Source organism: Perca flavescens, chromosome 8, assembly GCF_004354835.1.
Source record: "Perca flavescens isolate YP-PL-M2 chromosome 8, PFLA_1.0, whole genome shotgun sequence".
NCBI lineage: Eukaryota > Metazoa > Chordata > Actinopteri > Perciformes > Percidae > Perca > Perca flavescens.
Window position 1 is genome coordinate 792266 of NC_041338.1, and position 21622 is coordinate 813887.

General features: G+C 41.6%; 1 protein-coding gene across 2 annotated transcripts in view; it reads right to left on the bottom strand.

Annotated features, from left to right (window-relative positions):
- Positions 1–18953, bottom strand: part of spire2 (spire-type actin nucleation factor 2) — a 44866-nt gene extending 25913 nt beyond the window's left edge. For both annotated transcript variants that reach the window (XM_028586215.1, XM_028586214.1), the window contains exons 1-5: positions 18504–18953; positions 5850–5896; positions 3705–4088; positions 2482–2562; positions 2213–2377 (exon numbers count right to left, since the gene is read on the bottom strand). In XM_028586215.1, coding sequence (XP_028442016.1) covers positions 2213–2377; positions 2482–2562; positions 3705–4088; positions 5850–5896; positions 18504–18786 — 960 coding nt within the window. In that variant the 5' untranslated portion in view covers positions 18787–18953. The remainder of the gene's footprint in view (positions 1–2212; positions 2378–2481; positions 2563–3704; positions 4089–5849; positions 5897–18503) is intronic.
- Between the last annotated feature and the right edge of the window lie 2669 nt (positions 18954–21622).

Below are 21622 nucleotides of genomic sequence, written 5' to 3' on the forward strand. Positions count from 1 at the left end.
TTTTACTCTTTAAAGCGCCCGTATTATGCTAATTTTCAGGTTAATAACTGTATTTTAAGGTTGTACCAGAATAGGTTTACATGGTTTAATTTTCTAAAAACACCAGATTTTTGTTGTACTGCACAGCTCTCTCTCACTGCTGCAGATCCTCTTTTCACCTGATTTCTGTTTTAGCTACAGAGTGAGACCTCTTTTCATCTTCTTCTTCTGTACTATCTTTGATTGCACTTGCACATGCTCAGTAGCTCAGATGTAGAGCATGTCAGCTAGCTAACTCTAGAGACAGTAAAAGAAAGCCTGTTTCTCCAACTTTGGTCAGTTACAAGGCAGGATTAGCTGGGAGACTTCTAAATGAGGGAGCACATGTTAGTAATTCTTTTGTAGATTATGGTGAACTTGTGTGTGTTGTAGCAGTGCTTTGCTATTGAGAACGACGTCGCATGCTAGCGTTAGCATGCTAACGCTAACGCTACAAGCTAACGGTTGTGGTTAGCCAGCTCATTTCGGACTGTGACGTCACAGTCCGACACGATTTTGAACAGCTCACCAGGAGACTGAAGGTAGGACACATTCAGAAACCGTATCTCACTCAGAACACCATGGATGGATTTTTTTCAAAGTGTGGAAGCACCAGAGACACAAAAGAACACCCCAAATCCCAGAAAAAGTGATTTTTCCATAATATGGGCACTTTAACAAAAAGGTCCATCTCTGTTGGGATCTTTTCCATAATGTTGTCAGACACTAATCAATAATAATCTGAGTCTGTCAGTGGCAGTCTTGCTTACTGGACTAATTTCAAAGATAGTTGTTCCCATCAGTCACTTAGACACAACAACATAGGGAAATAGAGTCCAGGTTGAAGAAAACCAAAGTCACTCACTGACATTTCAACAGCTTTAAGCATTTAACGACGATATCAACGATATGCAGAGCAGACACTTTCATCATCTCTGTCGCTTAGTCTACAACTGAAATTTAAAGTGCTATAATTGTTTACAGTTCACCTGATCTGCTCTCAGCTATTACTCTTCAACTGACATTTCATCTGCGTTCATGGCATAGACATTTTAACTGCTTTCATATTGTCATATTCACATCATACCTAATGTTTGATTAGTTTAAACGAGAGATCAGCTTTGTTGACGCCTGATCCGATTTTTTAAATATTGAATATCTGCCGATACCGCGTCCTGATCAAATACTTGTATTTGCTCAGATAATAGAGCTGCACACCTTTTTTTGTTTACAAAAATAACTAAGTAAACAAAGTAACTCAAACATGTCTTACGCTTAATACATTTACATTAGTGCAGCAAGTGAGTCTTTTCTCTCAACGCCAAAACAGTTTTCTTTAGGATCCCAGCAAACACCCAACCAAAGAATAAACTGTTTTAGGTTCCCTGCTGGACTACGAAAACTACACTTAGTGATGGCTCTTGCACTTAATACTCAATCTTTGATTTTCTTTTCGTGTTTACACGGGTCACTAAGGCTATGTTCACAACTTTTTTGACAAGGAAAAGTTGACTAGAGCGCTTTTGTAGTTGCTGGCAGCGTTTTGGTTCCAAAAAGTAGCCCGGAGCATCTTTTGTTGCTATAACAACAGCTACAGCATCCTAGAGCGCTATGTGGAGCGGTGCTAACGTTAAATAAAACAAAGCGGTGGAGTGAGCTAAAAAAAGAATAGAGAGAGAGAGAGAGAGAGAGCAGTGCTACTAACGTTACATAAAACAAAGAGAGTTCCCTGTACAGGGAGCACGCGGTCATACCGTATAACTCGCTGTGCTTCAACTCCATTTTTTTCTTGTTATGAGAAAGATGCTCTGAGCTGCAGAAAAGAAGTCGGCAGTGGCGTTCAAAAAAGCACTGTTTACTCCATAGGATTATAATGTAAAACAGACAGTGGCAGCTGGCACCAAGTGTGAACATAACCTAAGAAAGATGGACTTTATAAATTGTTGCCAAGGGCCGGCAAGCCGCGAGACACTGTGACAGACACTGGTGAGTGGCCGCACGCCATGTTGGTTTAAAGGTGCCGGCATCCAAGCAGTCTGGCGGTGCGTCTGTGGCACAGAGCGTGTGTGATGAAAGGCGGCGGTCACTACTAGCTGATGTACATGATCGGAGTAAGGTAAACTGGGTGAATGCCGATACCCCACCGATACTGGGATCGGGACATCCCTAGTTTAAACCAAGTCTTGCCTCTCACCATGACTTTGCGTAGCTGGAACTTGCGAGTTCGTATGTCCTGCATCAGCATCTCAAAGGGTGTGAGGCTGAACTCGGTGGGCAGCAGGTTGAACGGCTGCTCCTGCACCTTCTTCAGCTTCACGCCCTGCCGGAGCTCCTTCATCAGCTGCACCCACAGACGGGCCTGGGATGGAAACAACAACACACACATCAGCACGCGTCAGCACGACAACACTGCCTTCTTTAGTCCAACACACTGCCATATTGTCCTCCCTTGTTTCGTCTCACCCAGTCTGTGTGTTTCAGTGCGTCCAGCTCAGATGTAGGCCTGTTTTCCGGTGCTTCCTCTTTTGTGATCTTCTTCAGCATCTGTGCAACAAAACAAAGACACATTTATTTATTTTTATTTTATTAATTGCAAGCTACAGTGATAACGGTAACATTTCAAACACTAGCTACCACATGTGCAAGATCTAAAAGGGGTTGTACTCATCAAACTATTTCACCTTTATTTTTACAGGCAAGTCATTAAGAACAGGTTCTTATTTACAAAGGCGGCCTGACAAGTGGCAAAGAGGGATAGAAAATAAAATACATACAGTTTAGAAATTATATAAAATACAATTTGAAATGTTTTCTGTTTTCGTCTTGAAATTGGTAATCTAATAAACAAGAAAACCAAAAAACAATTCACCACACATATTTTTTGGCATTGATAGGACAGCTGCGACATGATAGGGGAGAGAGAGGGGAAATGACATGAAGCAAAGGGCTGCAGTTCTGGACACAGCGACGGTGGCTCTGCAAAATATTAAATAGCTCACGTTACTGTATTGTGTGAACAGTTAAATTTGTCACATGGTGAGAGGACAATTATTTGCAGCTCAATGTGACAAAGACAGAGGAGCTGGTAGTGGACGGAGTGAGAAGGAGGAAGGCACCGGTGACCCATTTCTCCATCCGAGGGGTCGGTGTGGACATAGTGGAGGACTACAAATACCTGGAAGTACACAGACAATAAACTGGACCGGATCAAAAACTCTGGAGTAGTCGCTTCTATTTTTTGAGGAGGCTAAGGTCCTTCAACATCTGTCAGAAGATGCTGAGGATGTTTTAGAAGTCTGTGGTGGCTGGTGCTCTCTCTACTCTCTACTTATTTACAGTATACACTTACTGACTTGCTCTTTTCTTACTCTTATTTTATCTTGAATGTGACTGTGAGCAACTGCAACTGAATAATTTCCCTGAGGGGGATCAATAAAGTAAAGTATTCTGATAACAAGTTCCTTCCCAAGACTATTTAACAGAGCCACCATCGCCGCGTCTGGAGCTTAGCGCCACCCAAGACGACTGTGATTGGTTTAAAGAAATGCAAACAACCCAGAGCATTTTTTCTCCTATCACAGAATGTATCTGTGGTGTAGCCAGACCTTCCTCCACAGCGCTGTGGAGATAGAGCAGGCAATAGGAGACTTGGCTTAACTTAATATTGACACGACAACCTAACATACCTCCTTAGCATCTCTGATCTTGCTGAGGAAGGTCTGCAGCTCCAGAGTCTCTACAAACAGAGCCCTGCAGACGGCCTGGTAGTGCTCTGGAGCCAAGCTTGGGTTGGCGAGCCGAGACGCACACAGCGCCACCACCTGGCGGAACGTACACACCGGCCTGATCACTCCCTCCTGCTTCTCCTCTTCCTCCTCCTCCTCTTCTTGGCCGCTGTAGCCCTCATCTGTGGCGCCGTTCCTGCCGGTGCAGACTTCCTCCCCCCCCTGGTCCCCCCCGGCCATGCGCTCAATCAGGCTCTCCAGCTGCGGGCCGAGCTCCCGCTCCTCGCTGTCGTCCAGCCCCCAGTCCAGAGCTCTGTAGATGGCCACACCCAGCGACTGGACCAGCTGGAGGGACGGACGGGGACATACAACAAGGCAATAGTAAATATCACAGAAATACAATGGATAGAAAGGCCATGGTCATTTGATTGATGACCAACAGAATGGCTTTCTGCCTCGTTACGTTGTCTGTTACTGCAAAACCTAACCTCGGACGCTTGGGCGAAGCTCGGCCGACACTCTTTCCTTCTAAAAATTTAAATTTTTACTGTACCGGAAATTAAGGAGCTTTTATTGTATAATTCAGAGTTGTTGAAGCATGTTATTTTATTTAAGTTCGATCCGGTACTTTTTATAGCATTGATGGGACTTAATACCCTCGAAAAACCAGCAACACTCAGTGTTTACAGTGAGGAGATAGTGGTGTGTCCGGTTATGGCCAAGGGTAGCGCATGGCTAATTCACCGGTGATTAGGATTGTGCCAATGGACAATATCATCGTCCATCGTGATGGCTGGCCAACATCACGATGGAGAGCCAACATCGTGATGCCACGCCCCCACCCTGTCAGAAACACTAATCCTAGTTGCGAGCGCTGGAGGGAAACTGACAACTGCCTCGGTCTGAAACTAGCAAAGAGACTTGCATCGGGCTTTGCGCTGTGCTGCGCAAGGTGCAAGACAGGACCCCTTAAGTGGAAGCTACTTTTTTTTCCCCTTTCAGTCTCTCTCTCTCTCCCTGTCAGTAACAGCTCGCTCTACCTGGACTAGTAACGTACGCAGACTGTAACGTATCAGCATGCAGTAAGGTCGTGCTCTGTGCCCCGGCTTGGACACAGCGGTCTCGAGTGAGAGAGAAAAGGCGTTATGTGGAACACTATCACACTTTCCTTTCTCCCCTCATTGGACTACGTTTTTGGACACTGCTCTGTGCGTGCATCAATAAGTAAGTCTGATGTCCTGTGGGTACGGGACGATGTTATGTAGGATTTATGAATGGACATTAGCAACAGTAGGCTAATTCACGAGTGTGGTATTTTATGTGTGAGCTAATACTGTGCATCTGTTCACGTGCACTGCAAGAGTTATGTTTCTGTTTATTGAATGGGTTAGGGTTACCAGCAGGTGGCAGCTTAGCCATGTAAAATACTGTCTATTTACAGAGGGCATTTACATGTATGTCTGATTGTTTCTATGTTAACGGTTAGCCCATAGTAGTAGAAAAAAATATTTATATAAAGAGATATAGTAAAATAAAAAGTGCTTATCCCCCCCCCTAATGTTCAGCCCACTACTAATTAATATTTATGAGCAAAAAACGCAAAATCCCAATTTTAACCTATTTTTGGAGTCCTTATATTTTCTCGCCTCACAGTTTTCCTTGGATTGCGATGGCTCCTAAATCATGGTTGCAGCTGTCACCGTGGTCCTGCTCGGCACCCTGCCACGCCCTGCTATGCCCTACTACGCCGTGCTCCGCCCTGAACTGCTACAACTATTATTTCTAGTCATAGTTCCATTATCTTTATTGTTTTTATAATTGCCACTGTTCATCATACCAACTGCTATAATTATTATGAATCTAAAGCACTAAATGCCTGCTTTTGGGGGAATCGTTTGGTCTCTGTAAATTATAGAGTGTGGTCTAGACCTACTCTATCTGCAAAGTGTCTTGAGAAAACTCTTGTTATGATTTGATACTATAAATAAAAAAATAAATAATTTCACTATATTGGACCTTAAAAATAAAAATAGTACAACGAAATGCATTTTACTAATCACATTTAAAAGAGTGACGTGCTCTATGTCTCTCTTCTTTCTTTCTCACCTGACGCTCTGCAGCAGGCGGAGGAGGAGGAGGTCCATCAGTGTCATCTGAGGAGACAAACAAACAATAAGGACCTGAGACACACACCATTTTACACAAAGGACAATGCTGGGGATTTTTTTTTTTTTTTTTTTTTAACTTTTTAATCCATTTAAATGTTAACATGACAGTTTCTACATCTCATACTTCGGCCAAAACTCAAGGGCTAAATCACTTTAGGTCATTTCTAAACAGCATAAAAAAAACAAAAACCCTCATTCATTCATTTGTAACATCCAGGATCGACTACTGCAACAATATCCACTATGGTAGCGCTCAAGCCGTCTATATATCGACAGCGTTTCATCTACGGGACTGTTCCATTGCCGCAGGATGCCCCTCATTTTCGGCCAGATGTCCCTCACCTTCTGTTTGTGTTGCCATTCTAAACTCAGGTCGATTCGGGAAACATCCTCCAAACTACAACAGACAACCAAATTATAGTTATCTTTTTTTGAGTCACTGTATATTCCTGATATGGATATGAGATTGTTGTATGTAGTATTGCAATTGAATTAAGATATTGATTGCCTGTATGAATGTCAAAAGTTGCACATGTGACACGTGTTATTGAGAGACTCCCATTGAAAAGTGATCGTCTATCGTCCCACACCTGGGGACAGAGAATGGGAGGGGCGAAATGTAGTTAAGCCCGGTTGTGTTTGTTGTTTGAGATACTCTTGATGAAGGTCTGGAGGGACCGAAACTTTAGTTTTCTGTAACTAAACAGTGATGCTATAGCAAGAGCAGAGTGCAGGATTTTTTCCTTTGTTCCATCTTTTTTTTTTAAATAAAATTCCAATCAGACACACTCGACAGCCAAATGAATTCCAGAGCTAGGCTCCCTACGTGCACATGTTCCACCAAAACAACTTCCTTCCCGCGGCTAGTTTGCAGAGGCACCGTTGCTCTGTCCGTCTTAGTCCCAACCTGGCTCACCCCCTGCCGGGGTGGCTGGCTGGGTTGTGCACTAGGTCATCGTGCAATAAGTAGGTTATTGGGGTTATGCAATATGCTAGTGGTGCAATACATGGGCTGTTGGATTGCTCAATATGTCATTGTGTACTGCATAGGTTATGTGGAAATGTGTCATTTGTGCAATACGTAGGCTATTGGGGTTGTGCAATATGTTATTTGTGCAATATCTCATTGTGCAAAGGCTGTGCTACACTTATTGCAGAGAATGCATCCGAGAGGGTTGTTTATGGAGTTATATTTCTATCTTTATTCAAGAGCGCAATCTTTCAATTTGAGAGCATTTCTCACTGATATTACATTCAGATTTTGTAATAATTTCCCTCAAAACCTTGCTCTCACACTCAAATGGTCATGCTCGCGCTTGGATTTTCTCTGCTTGTGCTCAAACTTTGTGCTCGGACTCAGATATGTTGTTCTGTGGACAGATTTCCTGCTCTCAGCTTTGAACCTTCTCCTCGCACTCAGCCTGATTCTGCGTGCTTGCAAATCTGCTGCTCTCGGATCTCTGCGCGCTTGGATTTTTCTGTGTTACAACACTATCAAAATTCCACAACCAATAGAATGCCAGGTGTAGTGTTGACCAATGAAATGATCCCTGCCCCGTTGAGGGTGCGTTCGTTTTATGTGAGAACATCCGTTGCGGCCGGCTCCTCTGTAACCATGGGTCTGTAACCCAAGTTTATTTAACCCCGCCGTCCATCGCTTTATTATTAGTATATGTCAATAATGTGCACAGAATGGTCGACGGTCTTTCACCTGCACCCATCAGGAAACGGGAGAAAGCTTTGAAGTGGGACATATCAAGTTACGTAGCTACACAACAATGAGGGTGAGTAACATAAATTAAGCACATAGCATATGGCGCTAGCTATAGCTAGCCTAGCTTGATGTCTGTAAACAAATAGCTTTTTTTTATATCGGTAGTTTAGCTAGCTAGATTGAACGACATATGACGGACAGTATGTGTGTATTTACAACTGGTATTTAATGACCCCACTTTGTAATTTGTCCTCGTTTGGTTAACCATGTTCCTGGGGATTTGGCTAATTTCAGACATGTTAGAGGCAATTGTAAAACCTAAACTGTAATATAACTGAAAAACAAAAGAAACTGGATTGTTTGTATAAGTTTTTACATCACGGTTGCATGTTTTCAGATGTTCTAAATTCTTATAACATTATTTTAACAATAACATTCATATTCATATATATATATATATATATATATATATATCTGTATAGAAAGTTGTAAGTACAATTCCACTCCTATAATAAAACACTATTTAAAATAGCAGTTATTTATTTTTACCCTTATGAAATCAATACAAAGCAAATTGAACAGAAAAAAAACAAGTATTTTGTTTCAGTTTCCCTTCTTCCAGGTGGGGCTGAAGTACCCCTGTTGAGCTGCACCGTGTGCATGGACCAGTGTTGTACAACCACACTACTGTGTTGTTCCAGTCAGTACATTACTCCAAACGCAAAATCCCATTGGTTCCCCCTGTACTCACCTGCGTGCAGAGGGCAGGCATTAGTGGCACAAACCAAGTACGTTGGCAAGTCTGATAATAATTTAATTGTAAAATCATGTTACATACACTTATTTCTTTCTTGCTTAAATTCACAGGGTGCACAACAAGGCCCAGGAGAGACAATTACTGTGATGTCCACACATCCAAAGAAGAGAAGGTAAGGTAAGTAATAATAGTAATGATGTTAAAGAAAGCTATGTACACCTAATACCTTATGTGTTGATGTCTATGAATTTGTTTTAAATAGGAGCACACTATAGAAAGACAACAGTGGAGAGTTGCTGGATCGGTCTGTCCTCAAAGTGCCAGAGATCTACAAGGACTTCACCCGTTTCTGCACCATCACCTGCATAATCTAAGTGATAAAAGAGAGAGCAAACTATTTTGTTCTCTGCTTACATGAATAGGTGCCTGTAATGTCTGCACACATAAACAATCAATTAATAAATGTTAAGTATCACTGATATTTCTTAAATCATTGTGGTTTTTCAGAGCAATAAGATTATTAAAGCCATGTTCATACTTGCAACCAATTAAAACCCTTATCAAGGCAAATAGGTTTTTCATTTTCTGTAATCTAAATCTAAAAACAGTATAATTAAATTTACCAGAGTGGACACTTGCAGGTTGTTCAACAGCTTTAATTTACCTTGTCAAAACAATAAGTAATTCATAACCAACTGCACAATATTTGACACAAAACCTAAAAAGCGTATGGTTCATACTCCTGTGAAGCAGTACACTTTGCCTGTAGGATTTACTGTAGCAGGAACATTGATATTGGCAAACTGATGACCCAGGTACAGGTGAGTTTGTGAGCAGGGTTATGATATGAACTAAAATAAAGATAAGCCTAGTGTTCACAAGAGGGATAATTCAGGTATTGCAACACACGTTATAGAATAATTGAATTAAATAGGAGGTATATATAACTAGTAGAAAATAAATTAACTAAACAAGAGCAATTAAGGCAAAGTTATGAGGTAGTAGCAAGCTAAAGTGACGAATAATCAATAGCAGTGAGTCACATCAACAGTGTACACCAGAATAATATATACTGTGATTAAGTAATGATACTTAGTGTTGTCTGTAGACTACTAATATAACAAAACCGAAAAATAATATAGTGTACGATGCAGTATGGAGAACAACAGAGTCCCATATGACCCCAAGAGACTTTAATTGCAGCTGTTGATGATGTTGCAGATGGTTGTAGTCTGTAGCCAGTCATACAGTAGGTAGATCTGGAGCAGCAGGGTGACTTCTAGCTTTCATGGGCTGGTGATAAGACTCTGCTGCTATGATGCAGCATTGGTCGAGCCCTTCATTCTCAACTGGAAGAAAAGAAAAGAAAAGAAAATGCTTGTTTTTTCTGTTCAGTTTGCTTTGTATTCATTAAAAAAAACTGCTATTTAAGGAGCAAATTATTCTAGATCTGTTTTTATTATAGTGATAACATTGTACTTAACATTACAACGTTTTATACAGACTGATATGAATCCATCATTTTCAAACTAATGTTATATGAAGAAATGAAGCCTAAATTCTGATGAACAACACACAACAGTGATGCAAAAACGAACACAAACAATCCAGTTTCTGGTGTTCTTTCATTTATATTACAGTTTAGGTTTTACTATTGGCTCTAACATTAAATTAGCAAAATCTCCAGGAACAAGGTTAACCAAACAAGGAAAAATACACATACTGTCGGTCATATGTTGTTCAATCTAGCTAAACTATGAAGAAAATCTATTTGTTTACGGACATCAAGCTAGGCTGTATGTTAGCATGTCTGAAATTAGCCAAATCCCCAGGAACATGGTTAACCAAACGAGGACGAATTACAAAGTGGGGTCATTAAATACCAGTTGTAAATACAGACATACTGTCCGTCATACAGTATGTCGTTCAATCTATCTAGCTAGCTAAACTACCGATATAAAGAAAAGCTATTTGTTTACGGACATCAAGCTAGGCTAGCTATGGCTAGCGCCATATGCTATGTGCTTAATTTATGTTACTCACCCTTATTGTTGTGTAGCTACGTAACTTGATATGTCCCACTTCAAAGCTTTCTCCCGTTTCCTGATGGGTGCAGGTGAAAGACCGTCGACCATTCTGTGCACATTATTGACATATACTAATAATAAAGCGATGGACGGCGGGGTTAAATAAACTTGGGTTACAGACCCATGGTTACATAGGAGCCGGCCGCAACGGATGTTCTCACATAAAACGAACGCACCCTCAACGGGGCAGGGATCATTTCATTGGTCAACACTACACCTGGCATTCTATTGGTTGTGGAATTTTGATAGTGTTGTAACCATAGACAGTATATGGTTGTAACACAGAAAAATCCAAGCGCGCAGGAGAGATCCAGAGCAGCAGATTTGCAAGCGCGCAGAATCAGGCTGAGTGCGAGGAGAAGGTTCAAAGCTGAGAGCAGGAAATCTGTCCACAGAACAACATATCTGAGTCCGAGCACAAAGTTTGAGCACAAGCAGAGCAAATCCAAGCGCGAGCATGACCATTTGAGTGTGAGAGCAAGGTTTTGAGGGAAATTATTACAAAATCTGAACGTAATATCAGTGAGAAATGCTCTCAAATTGAAAGAATGCGCTCTTGAATAAAGATAGGAATATAACTCCATAGTTGTTCAATTAAAAACTGCCACTGAAAGGAGGACTTAATGTGCAACTATATAGGCACCTGTCTAATGTATATGAGAGCATGTTTTGTGTTGCATGAGAGGATGTGTTGAGAGATGCTAATTTTCTGTATGTTGTCTTTGTAAAGCTGTGGAACGGACAGAGTCCAAACAAATTTCCCTTCAGGGACAATAAAGTATATCTTATCTTATCTTAATGAAAGACTTATTTACCAGTAAGCGTGCACGTAACCACATCACCCCATTTGTCCATGAGCTCCACTGGCTCCCGGTTAAACACAGGATTCATTTTAAGATTCTACTCAATGCTTACAATGCTCAAAGCCCCCCCCACCTCTCTGACTCCCTCCCCCTGCCCCCCTCCAGAAGCCTCCGGTCTGCTGACGCCAACCTTCCTCCAGGACCGAGCACCAGACCTGGGGTGACAGGGCGTGCTCAGTCGCTGCCCCCCTTTCTGTGGAACTCACTCCCTAACCACACTAAAACTGCCCCAACACTGTCAGCGTTCTCCTGAAGTGGTTTTTCATATGAATGTGAGCATTTAGGAACACCACAACGACAAAACAGGTGCTATTTAAGGTTTCTGATTTTCTTTCCAAAATAAAGTTTTCAACTAACAGCTGGCACCCTCTGCAGTAATGTGCAGAAGAGAGATTTATACATCATGCTACATTTGATTTGTCATTTCTTGGGGTTGGAGACACATTTATAGTTGTGCCTAACATCGCAAATTTTATAGCAATAGTAAAAAAAAAAAAAAATTACATTTTCTACTAAATCAAAAGGCATTACTCCATATGTCCCACACATTATTGTAGGATAGTTTGGTGTGTGTGTGTCTCTTTCTCCCAGTTCAGCTCAGATGTCAGTAATGACACCCGAGAGGCCTGAAACTCCTTGATCAGCAGCTCTCACTGCAGCGAAACAGGAGAATGGATGGACGAGAGAACCAGGACACGGAGACAAAGACACAGAGATGCAACCCGCGAAAAAAAAAACATCAGAAAAGAGAGAGACAAAGCAAAAGAGAGAGATGAGAGATCAGCAGAAACAAAGATAAGAAATGGGGAGCGCTGGTCTGCATGAGGTGATGGAAGGAGGGGGGGTGTCAGCTTACCGCAGCATCCTCCTCCCCTGTCAACAAATAAAGTGCTGTGAGCAGGACGTGTACCTCTGACCAACAGAGCGTCACTCTGTTCCCTGTGTGAACACAGACGCTGCTTCATCTGCAACAAAAAGGCAGCAACTGACGCTGACAGGGGGGGGCGAGGAAACTATTATGAGACATGATAACATGAACCGCTGCAAAACCTGTCAGACAGGTTCAAATCATGCACGGCTGGGTCACTTAGTGTAACCAATGATACCTCTGCCCACTTTCCCACAGTCACAGGTCAGTACACACAAAGGAGGAGAGGAATCTGCATCGAAAAAAGACTTCCAAGAGACCAGAAGCTTGGATGTTGTGGAAAACCCAATAACCCAGTTAGCCATATAAACAGGGGAGGGATGTTCTGTTTTTCTCCATTGAGCTGCAGTGCTTTTCTAACTGGAGGCATTGCAAACATCAGCTTTAACGACGGCTGGGACGATATGCATTTGTCCCGATTCGATTCTTTCCCAATACATTGGCTGCCCTGGTTAGATATTCATCTATTGCGGTTCTAGAAGTATCGCAATTCAATAGTATTGAGTGTTGGGATTGTCTTTCCCTTCTTTATCAAAAACAAAAGTTGAATAATACACTTCTAGATACACTTAATATTAATAATAATAATAATAATAATACACTTATTTACCTAGAGACAATATATCATGAGACATTTCTAAAAACTAGTTGTTTTCTAAGGAGAATGCACATCACGTCAGTCAGTCAGTCTGACATTTATTTCATTTTGCTGGAAACAGATATGATGTAGTCGGCGGTACCGTATGAACAGAAAATATTTAGGTGAATGATTTTTCCACCCCTAGCTTTAACAGTATAGGTTATGAGCTTATGGGAATGTTATTACTGTTGGTCATAACAGGGGCCAACAAGACAATGAGTCTTCACACATGCTATCAGCTCTGTGAGGCTTTACCTCTCACTGTAAAGAAAACCAAACTATAAAGGAATAAAGTGAAGGGCCAACATTTCCGTCTCTTATACTTTACTGGGATATGCCGGTATCTTTGGACACGTATACAGCGTACATTTGTTTTATGCGTCTCAATCGGGGTTTTCACGGCAGTTTACGGCCTCTCGCCCGTTTACGACTTACAGTCAGCTCTGTGTGTTGCTATGGTTGCTATACACAAATCAACTATCAAATAGAGATGTATGGCCAAAAGATAAGAAGGAGAAACAGACACAGCTACTTTTAAACATTATGAAAGACTTGGATACCAACAGGTTTTGGATATGCACAACAGGCCGGCGACCTTTTCAAGAAGCTGGTTGAAGGAATGAACAACCTGTTCTCACTCGCAACTCGTAAAATATGGACGCTTGGACAGTGGCTCTCAGCGTCAGATACCACGCAAAAATCACGGTAATTACAGGGAACTATCGAGTTAGTGAATTATCGATGAATGTTCAAATGATTGTGCAGCCCCTGCTCATAGGGACATTTTTAGCCTCTTAACTCGCTGTAAAAACACTGGTGTTGTTTTTACAGTGTTTTTGAATCTTTGATTGCCCCACTGTACACCACCAAACAGAGACAGCCAAAGCTAGCGACTAGCTGCTGAACATAGTGGAGCATTTAGCAGCTGAATAAGGATATTGGACTAGGGCTGAACAATTAATCTAAATTTGATCTGCAATTTTCAAATCGCAAGAGGCACAATATTTGTTAAAGGCGACATACGTGTCTAAATACCATTTTAAATAAATATTGACATGCTCCACAGATGTCCTGGTCTACACATCATATCCTACAGACTTAAGAAAACAGCTTTGTTTGCTAAAGATCGCCGCAAAAATCACACCATAACAATGATGTTTTTCAATTTAAATAAGAATAAAGATGTAGAAAGATCCAGATTTTTCAAAATCATACAGCCCTATATGTCGGGTGGCCAGAAACACAAGTTGTTTTAATGGCAACATGATTAATGATGGACCCCTAATGAAATATTTATACAGTGTTTTCCCTGCTTTTGTGGAAGGCTACATTTACACCGCTACGTTTTGCTTTAAAAACAAATAGCTATCTTTTGCCACATTTCCCCCTCTCATTCCCCCTGCTCTGGTGTTTCCGAGCCCCTAAACCGGAGACATTAGGAAACCCTTCTGACCCGTTTTGGTTTGGAATCTGCGGGGTTGTGTTACAGTCTGAGCGGCCAAAACAGAGACCTTTGGCAACACCGACACTGACGCCAACGTTTCGCCCTCCGATTGGGTCATGACGGCTCATTCTCTGAGACTAAGCTACTAAAGTTACCATGGCAACTACCAGCAAAGGGCGGAGTCTCCACGCTGCCTCCTGTTTATGTCCAGTATACCAGAATGATGATGAGATATTTTGGTTTGGGCGTGTTAGTTTAAAAGGAGATTAGTTCTTCTACTGGAGATAAAAACACTGACACATCTTGAGTGGTGGAAAAATAACATTTCTGCCTAACATGAGCTTATTGCAGTACCATGATTCAGTTTGTGTTAACCAGATAGTCACTGCAACAGCTGATGTCAGGGACAGCAGTAATGTGCACACACGCACTCATGTTTACCAAAAGGGACGGTCTGTCATGTTTCATACCAAAGCAGATTACAGACGAGGAAAGGAAAGCTTTCTGCTGGCTGTATACCACCAGACACCAGAATGTCATTTGGTAAACAGTAGGGTTGCAAATTGTAAGCACTTTCCTTAAATGATCATTGGTAACATTTATAATCAATTAAGCGATTAATGGCAATTAAAACGTAACTTAAATTTTGCTTGTATACTAAACAATAGTAAATGCATTTTTTCCTCAAAGCTTTATGTCCACAGCAAAATTAGGCACATTTTTCACAGGAGTATGGCCTATTAAACATTAATATGTAAAGGCCTAGACATATTAAACACATTGAATATAATAACATGCGGAGTACGCTCACATATAGTCTTATTAAGAAGATAGGGATGCTCAACAACAACTAAATGTGTAGTCTATATCCATGACGTTCCACTTCTGGGGATGCTCTCGTTCTGCTGGAAATTTCGCCGGATGTCCGTTTTCAGATGTCCGTCCCCTTCCTCTTCCTTTGTGTTGGTGTTCTAACCTCTGGTGGATTTGTGAGGACTATGGTTAACTGCTCCTCAGATCTCTGCAGGGTAAATCCAGACAGCTAGCTAGACTATCTGTCCAATCGGAGTTTTCTGTTGCACGACTAAAACTACTTCTGAATGTACACACGGAATGCTGTGTGGACTAGCCAGACCCTAGTGAGACTATGGTTACCACAAATTTGCATGAGTGGTACAAATGTCAATTAAAGTGGCCAATTAAAAATATTCTGCGTTAATAATGAAGCTTGGACCTCAGATTATTGGTCAACAATAGTTGTTTCCTCTATAGCCCAGCTGTCTATAACCGGATGAATTTGGCCACTTAAAGAATGCAAATGGTCCTCCAGCTGACTGGCTGCATTAATAATGTAGACAGACTCACTATAATAAACCCACTTCATGCTGGTTAAGGGATTTGCACCACTGCTTTGATGTGGATTGGGTTTACTTATGGATCAGCAGAGCGTTAACCAACACAGGCTACATGGATAAACAACTGTGTTAATGAGAGCTAAACATGAATGATCATAGCAGCCTGTTTGCAACGGTGGTTCGCCAGGATCTTAAGTGGTTCCACTGTCCCTCTGCGGTCCGTAAGGCGGATCCAATGGGTCCCCAGCAAAATGAGGAACACTTTAAAGTCACTACAGTCTCGTTGAATCGAATACAAAATGGTAATTATTATTCAAATCTCACCACTATTACCACCTCACCATGTAGACAGCAGTGCTGTAGTACTCTGTACTCAAGTCCAGACTCCAGATGTTCTTTTGTCTCAAACTTGGCCAAATATTCTAGTTGGTCTCGACCGAGTCCAGTTTTTTACTCAAGTAACTTCCTCCTTCAAAACAAAACCATTGCTGAGGCGTGCTTGTTTACAAAATGGGTATTGGTTTATTTCAAAATCCTTCTAGAGCGGGAAATGACGTTGGAAGCATGCTATATGCCGGGCTGCGCCATCAATCATTTTCATTTTAGCCACTGGCACTATGTCAGTGAGCATTTTTTACATTTGTCTGTTATATCACATAAATTACAAACAGGATGAAATTACCTGTACAGGAAAGTACACCCAAATAATACATTTGCAGATGATTCAGCAATTCTGGGCCTTCTCCAGAAGGACATAAACCCTTCTGGAGAAGGCTTGTTTTTTTTTCTTGTTTTCCCAGCTGATCTGGAACCCCCCCCACCCCCCACCCCATGCATGAGTGCCCTGGTCTATGTTATGTGTAGTAATGTCTATAGGTCTAAAAATGCCTTGTGTGTGTGATGTGATTTCTGCTGCAACCTAATTTCCCCACGGGGACAATAAACTAAAATAAACTTCTGTGTACCACGATGAGATAGACACCTTTATCAAACACCAACCATCTTATCTTAAATGTCACAAAAACACAGGAGATGGTCCTTGACCCAACAGCATTGTCCTTACAACATTGTTTGGCAACTTAAAAGAAGCAGGCTGGTCAGCACACACAAGACAGCTCTGAGGGTAATAGGGGGAAAGAGTACGAGCCCATACAGAGACGGTACGAGGAAGCGGTTAGAAAACAAGCTGAAAGAATCCCTGCAGACTCTCTACACCCTCTCTTCCCTGAATATGGGAATATTATATATAATAACTTCTGCCATCAGGGAGAAGATTCCGTGTGCCGAGATGTAAAACAAACAGACTAAAAAGTTATCGTTTACCCCAACGTCCATTAAGCTGCTGAACTCCAATAGTAAATTTTAGCCCAGCAGAGCAGGGGGCAATAAATACAGCAGCACTTTAATTATTACAGTTACTACTTAGGATGTTGTGTTGCCTGTGCGTTCACGCGTGTCCTTCTTTTGTGTCCTAGGACGCTTCGTTGATCTGATGTTTAGGTTTTTATGTTGATTTTATTTATGTTAACACTATAAAACTAAGATAAACTAAGATAGATTGCCTCCTGTCGCTGAGCAACACCTGGAGGCAGACTGTGAACCTTTAAAAAAGGTGCTAAACACACAGCAAAAAAGGGTGTTGTTACATAGTTAACAAGAGCCAGGGCTATCCTGTTTACTAAGATTTGATAACTCACATTCCTGCTTTTCTCAACATTTCTTACTAATGTTTTTAATATTTACCTGGCCTTCTCTGACCTCTTGGCAGGGACAAAGCAGAAGGATATTCAAATAGTCTGACTGTATGTTGCTTTAGGACAAAAGGTACAGCACAAGTAGTACAGAATATGAGTTAAATTAAGTTTAATTAAGTTTGGTATGAATATGTCTCTGTGTTTTAGTCGGTCTTCTGGAACAGGTTTCCTGGGCCTATGCAGCCCGCAGTGAGGACAGAAATACTTCACATTCAGTAGGAGATTATGCAGGTAGAAGGCTAAATTCGGCGGGGGAACCAACTAGAATTTGCGTAAAATCCTCTGGGCTTCCATCCACCCTTTGAAGTCTCCAAAAACAGTCTTTGCAAGAGGAAATGCTAGGGTGAAGATGTTCTCTATGAATAATTAATCATTTACCGGCATAATACGAGTCATCCTTGTTGGCATGGGGAGTGCGACAAAATATAGCGACTATTCGAAACAAAACATTGTGTCCGTTTGTGTAAGGTTATCATCAAATAATGTAGTTGTAGTAAGGTTGGTTATGTAAAAATATTAAATGTTGTTTGGGACGGGATAGCACCGATGCGTCTGTTTGAACAGGATGTTGTCCGTTAGCAGTTCTGATCATTTTATGTGGCATTGTTTATAGTTCAGGTTGCTGCTGGATAAAACATGATTCAATATATTGTATCAATATTCAATATCACTGGTAGACATTGTTTAATTCGGCGCTGATATCCGCCAAGCAGTATGTAGATAGTCTAGTGAAATGTAAACATTATATTGGGTCACACAGTTCGTTCACCTGCTAGCGGCGGACCAGTTAAAAAAGTCGACATACTAAACGAATGGTGGTTCGTGGACAAAACTTTACGCCGAATTGAAAAGTGTCTCCTAACATTTAGCTAAAACACCATGTTGTGTCACACGTTAGGCGCTAATTTACTTTGCACAGCGTGGACACACTATTAGAATTGACTTTTTTTTATAGTTGAGTTTCGCGTCGGAGCTCAGCTAACGTTATTTACTTGTAAACAAGCGACGACGCAGAGGGAGGTTGGTGGCATCAACGGCCGGTTGTCCTACCGTTGTGTCGGGGCTCCTGCTGCAGTGCCACGGTTCCGTCCCTGCGCAGGAGTATGGAGGACGGGTCTTTCACCCGAATGACTCTCCCGGCCGGCGGGCGGGGCACTCTCAACCCGCTGCAGCACTGGTAGCACACCGCCCATGCCTGCTCCTCGTTGATGGGCTGCTCGTACGACTTCAGCACCTCTTCCAGAGACAGTTCCCGGGGCGACTCTACGCGATCCGTGGGGGCGGTTACCCTTGACTCCCCGTCCTCGGCGCTTCTGTTGGTGGATCTGGCCATGGCAGCGATAGCGTGAAGTCCATTCTTCACTTCTTAGGCACCGGGGCCATTGATGGTATCCGCTGACTAACTACTAATCGGCCCAGTCTCTCCTGTCGTCTTCTTGTCGTCTACTGCTCCTCAACTACTGCAGCTGCACCTCGTTACCACAACAGTGTCAAGGTAGCCGTAATAAACGCAGCACTTCCGGTCCAAGTTTAAACAAAATAAAACCAATGTTAAGCAACGTGTAACTTTTTGAGCAACAATACATGGACAGACAGACAGACAGACAGACAGACAGACATACATTCTTATACTAAACATAACCTGTCAATGGCCCCTGCAGTCAAAACAACAAATATTACCATATATTTTTGGGGGAAATATTAGTTTTTTGTTTCCAAACCTGGAATATTTTTCATATCACAATATTTAAAATGTGTTCTATATTTCTGCAATGTCTGTGTTATCTGTTTCAGGCGCGTCTGGAAAAAAAGTTGGGTTGCAATATAACAGTTTAGCCATTTATTTATATACTTTTTTTTCTTCTGCATTTACAAAGACCAAAACATAATCAAGGGTTCAGTTGACCTCTTTTGCTTTAATTTTGAAGGTGAAGCCACTATGCTTCCGATCACGGTCTTGTTAATTTGCGGTGTCTTGACTTAGCTTGTTGCCATATCGGCAAATGAAGGAGACGATTGGATCTGCGGGGAATGTCAATCAACGGCCGGTGATTGGCTGTCGCATTAACCACCTGCTAGTTGCCGAGAGGAGGGGAGGGGAAGGGAAACGGTTGGGAATATTTTACTTCATAATCACTTCTTACTATGTGATGACGTAGCTCACCTATGGTGCAGCTAGTGTAAAGAAAAATAAGATAAAGGTGGCATACAATGATGCACTTAGAATCCAACTCTGGAAACACTGGAACACGCATCTGTACCAGTTTTAATTATTGTGCATAGTTATTTGTATTTCTGTATGTATGTTTTGTATGTTCCCTTTATGTAATATGTGGTAGTCAGTATGTCCGTATGTATTTATGTTTGTGTGTTTGTGTGTACCCCTCTTGTAATATGTTATGTGTACTTTTCTATCTGGACCTTGATTCTGTAAAATAAAGTTATATATCATATGAGTGTTTAACTGCAGGTATCACACTTTCCTTCTCTTCTTTCAGCTCTTTTCACCACTGTCAAATAAAAGAAATAAAGCTCTTACTCCCAAACCACCATTCTGCAACATTTCAATTATTAAATGTGTTTAAATTGTGTAAACAGCTGATATCTTTTTACCATAGTCTTGGATATGTTAGAACAACCAAATATAAATTAATGATAGAATGAAGGGACCAAATGGTTTAGCATGTTGTAGCTTATTAACTTTGAATCACATTTGTTTTAACATTACTGCGGACTATTTTTCAAAGTATAGCCCACCATATCTTTTTTTAAATCAATTTCTTACCTTTATGGTAGCATTTCATTTGCCTTAAAGGTCCAATATGTAATATTTGTACTGTAATAAATCCAAAAATGACACCAATGCCTCATCAGATATTAAGGAAACATGTTAAACTGAAATACTATCTTTTCTGACAACAATGCTAATTTCAGTATTTTTTCTTTTGGAAATTTACATTCCGTGACGGAATTTACGTTTATGTTTTGATCTGTGTGTTGTTATCAACGACCCAGTTTGACAGCCAGGCCGGGTTGCCAGATATACCTGTAAAAACGTAAACCCAGCGCGCTACAGCTGTAACGGTAGTACAGCCATGAAAGCAGCAAACAAATGAACAGGATCAACGGAGATAGATTCTACATGACATAAAAAAAGAAAACAGCATGTTTCTAACAGTTGCGTGACCAGAGACGTAACAACCCCCTGGTAAATATTGGAGATGTATTTGAAAGATGGAAACAGCTTAGAGCCCAAAAGACGCAGAGTTGGCTTATTTTCTCCTGAACAGGTAAGCATTAGCTTCAGGCTAATTTATCACAGCTACTAGGGATGGGCATTTTTTGTCATTTCAACATTTGTGTACTCACATTGAATTATATAGCTAGAGTAACCGAGTTGGTTACTCGCAAAAACAATTGAGACATAGCCAGTAAAGTGATCCCGACTGGTCCTGGCTAACGCCGCCATGCTAACCCTGTTAACTGTTAACGTTACCGGGCAGCCTATGGCTGTTTACAGCGTGTAGCCTCTTCAGCGGCCGGAGCCGACAACGGTGAGTTATTTTAAGCCACGAGAGGGGGGCTGTAAATCGGAAAGAAGGGACTATGAGTTTGCAGTGTGTTTAGCGATTGTTGCCGTAATTCTAAGCCAATGAAGTGTGTTCCGTCGGCAAGGTAGTGGTATTTTTAGCGTTTCGTATTGTAATTCTAAGCCGAGGAAGTGTGCCTGACTGGCGTGTGGAGAGGACAGTGAGGTTGTTGTGTTTTTAGCGGTTCATACTGTAATTTTAAGCCAAAAAAGTGTGTCTGTCAGTTGGTTACAGAGCTCTGCGTGAGCACGGGCTTTTATGACTGTCAATATAGCCAGCATCTAACGTTAGCTACTCCGCTGTGCTGTGGAGTAATGTCTGGCTATGTGAGACTAGCATCTACCGTTAGCTACTCCGCTGGGCTGTGGAGTAATGTCTGGCTATGTGAGAAAAGCGTCCAGCTACATTGTTGTGAATGCTGCGGTCTCAGCCTGGCAACCCCCGTGAACTTCAAGTCTGGGCAGGAGGGGGAGGGGGAGACGACTCTCCAGTATTTTGAATTGGTAGTGCAGTAACTATTTTAACCGCTAGCTGCCAGTATTACACACAATATTACATATTGCACCTTTAATTGAATTG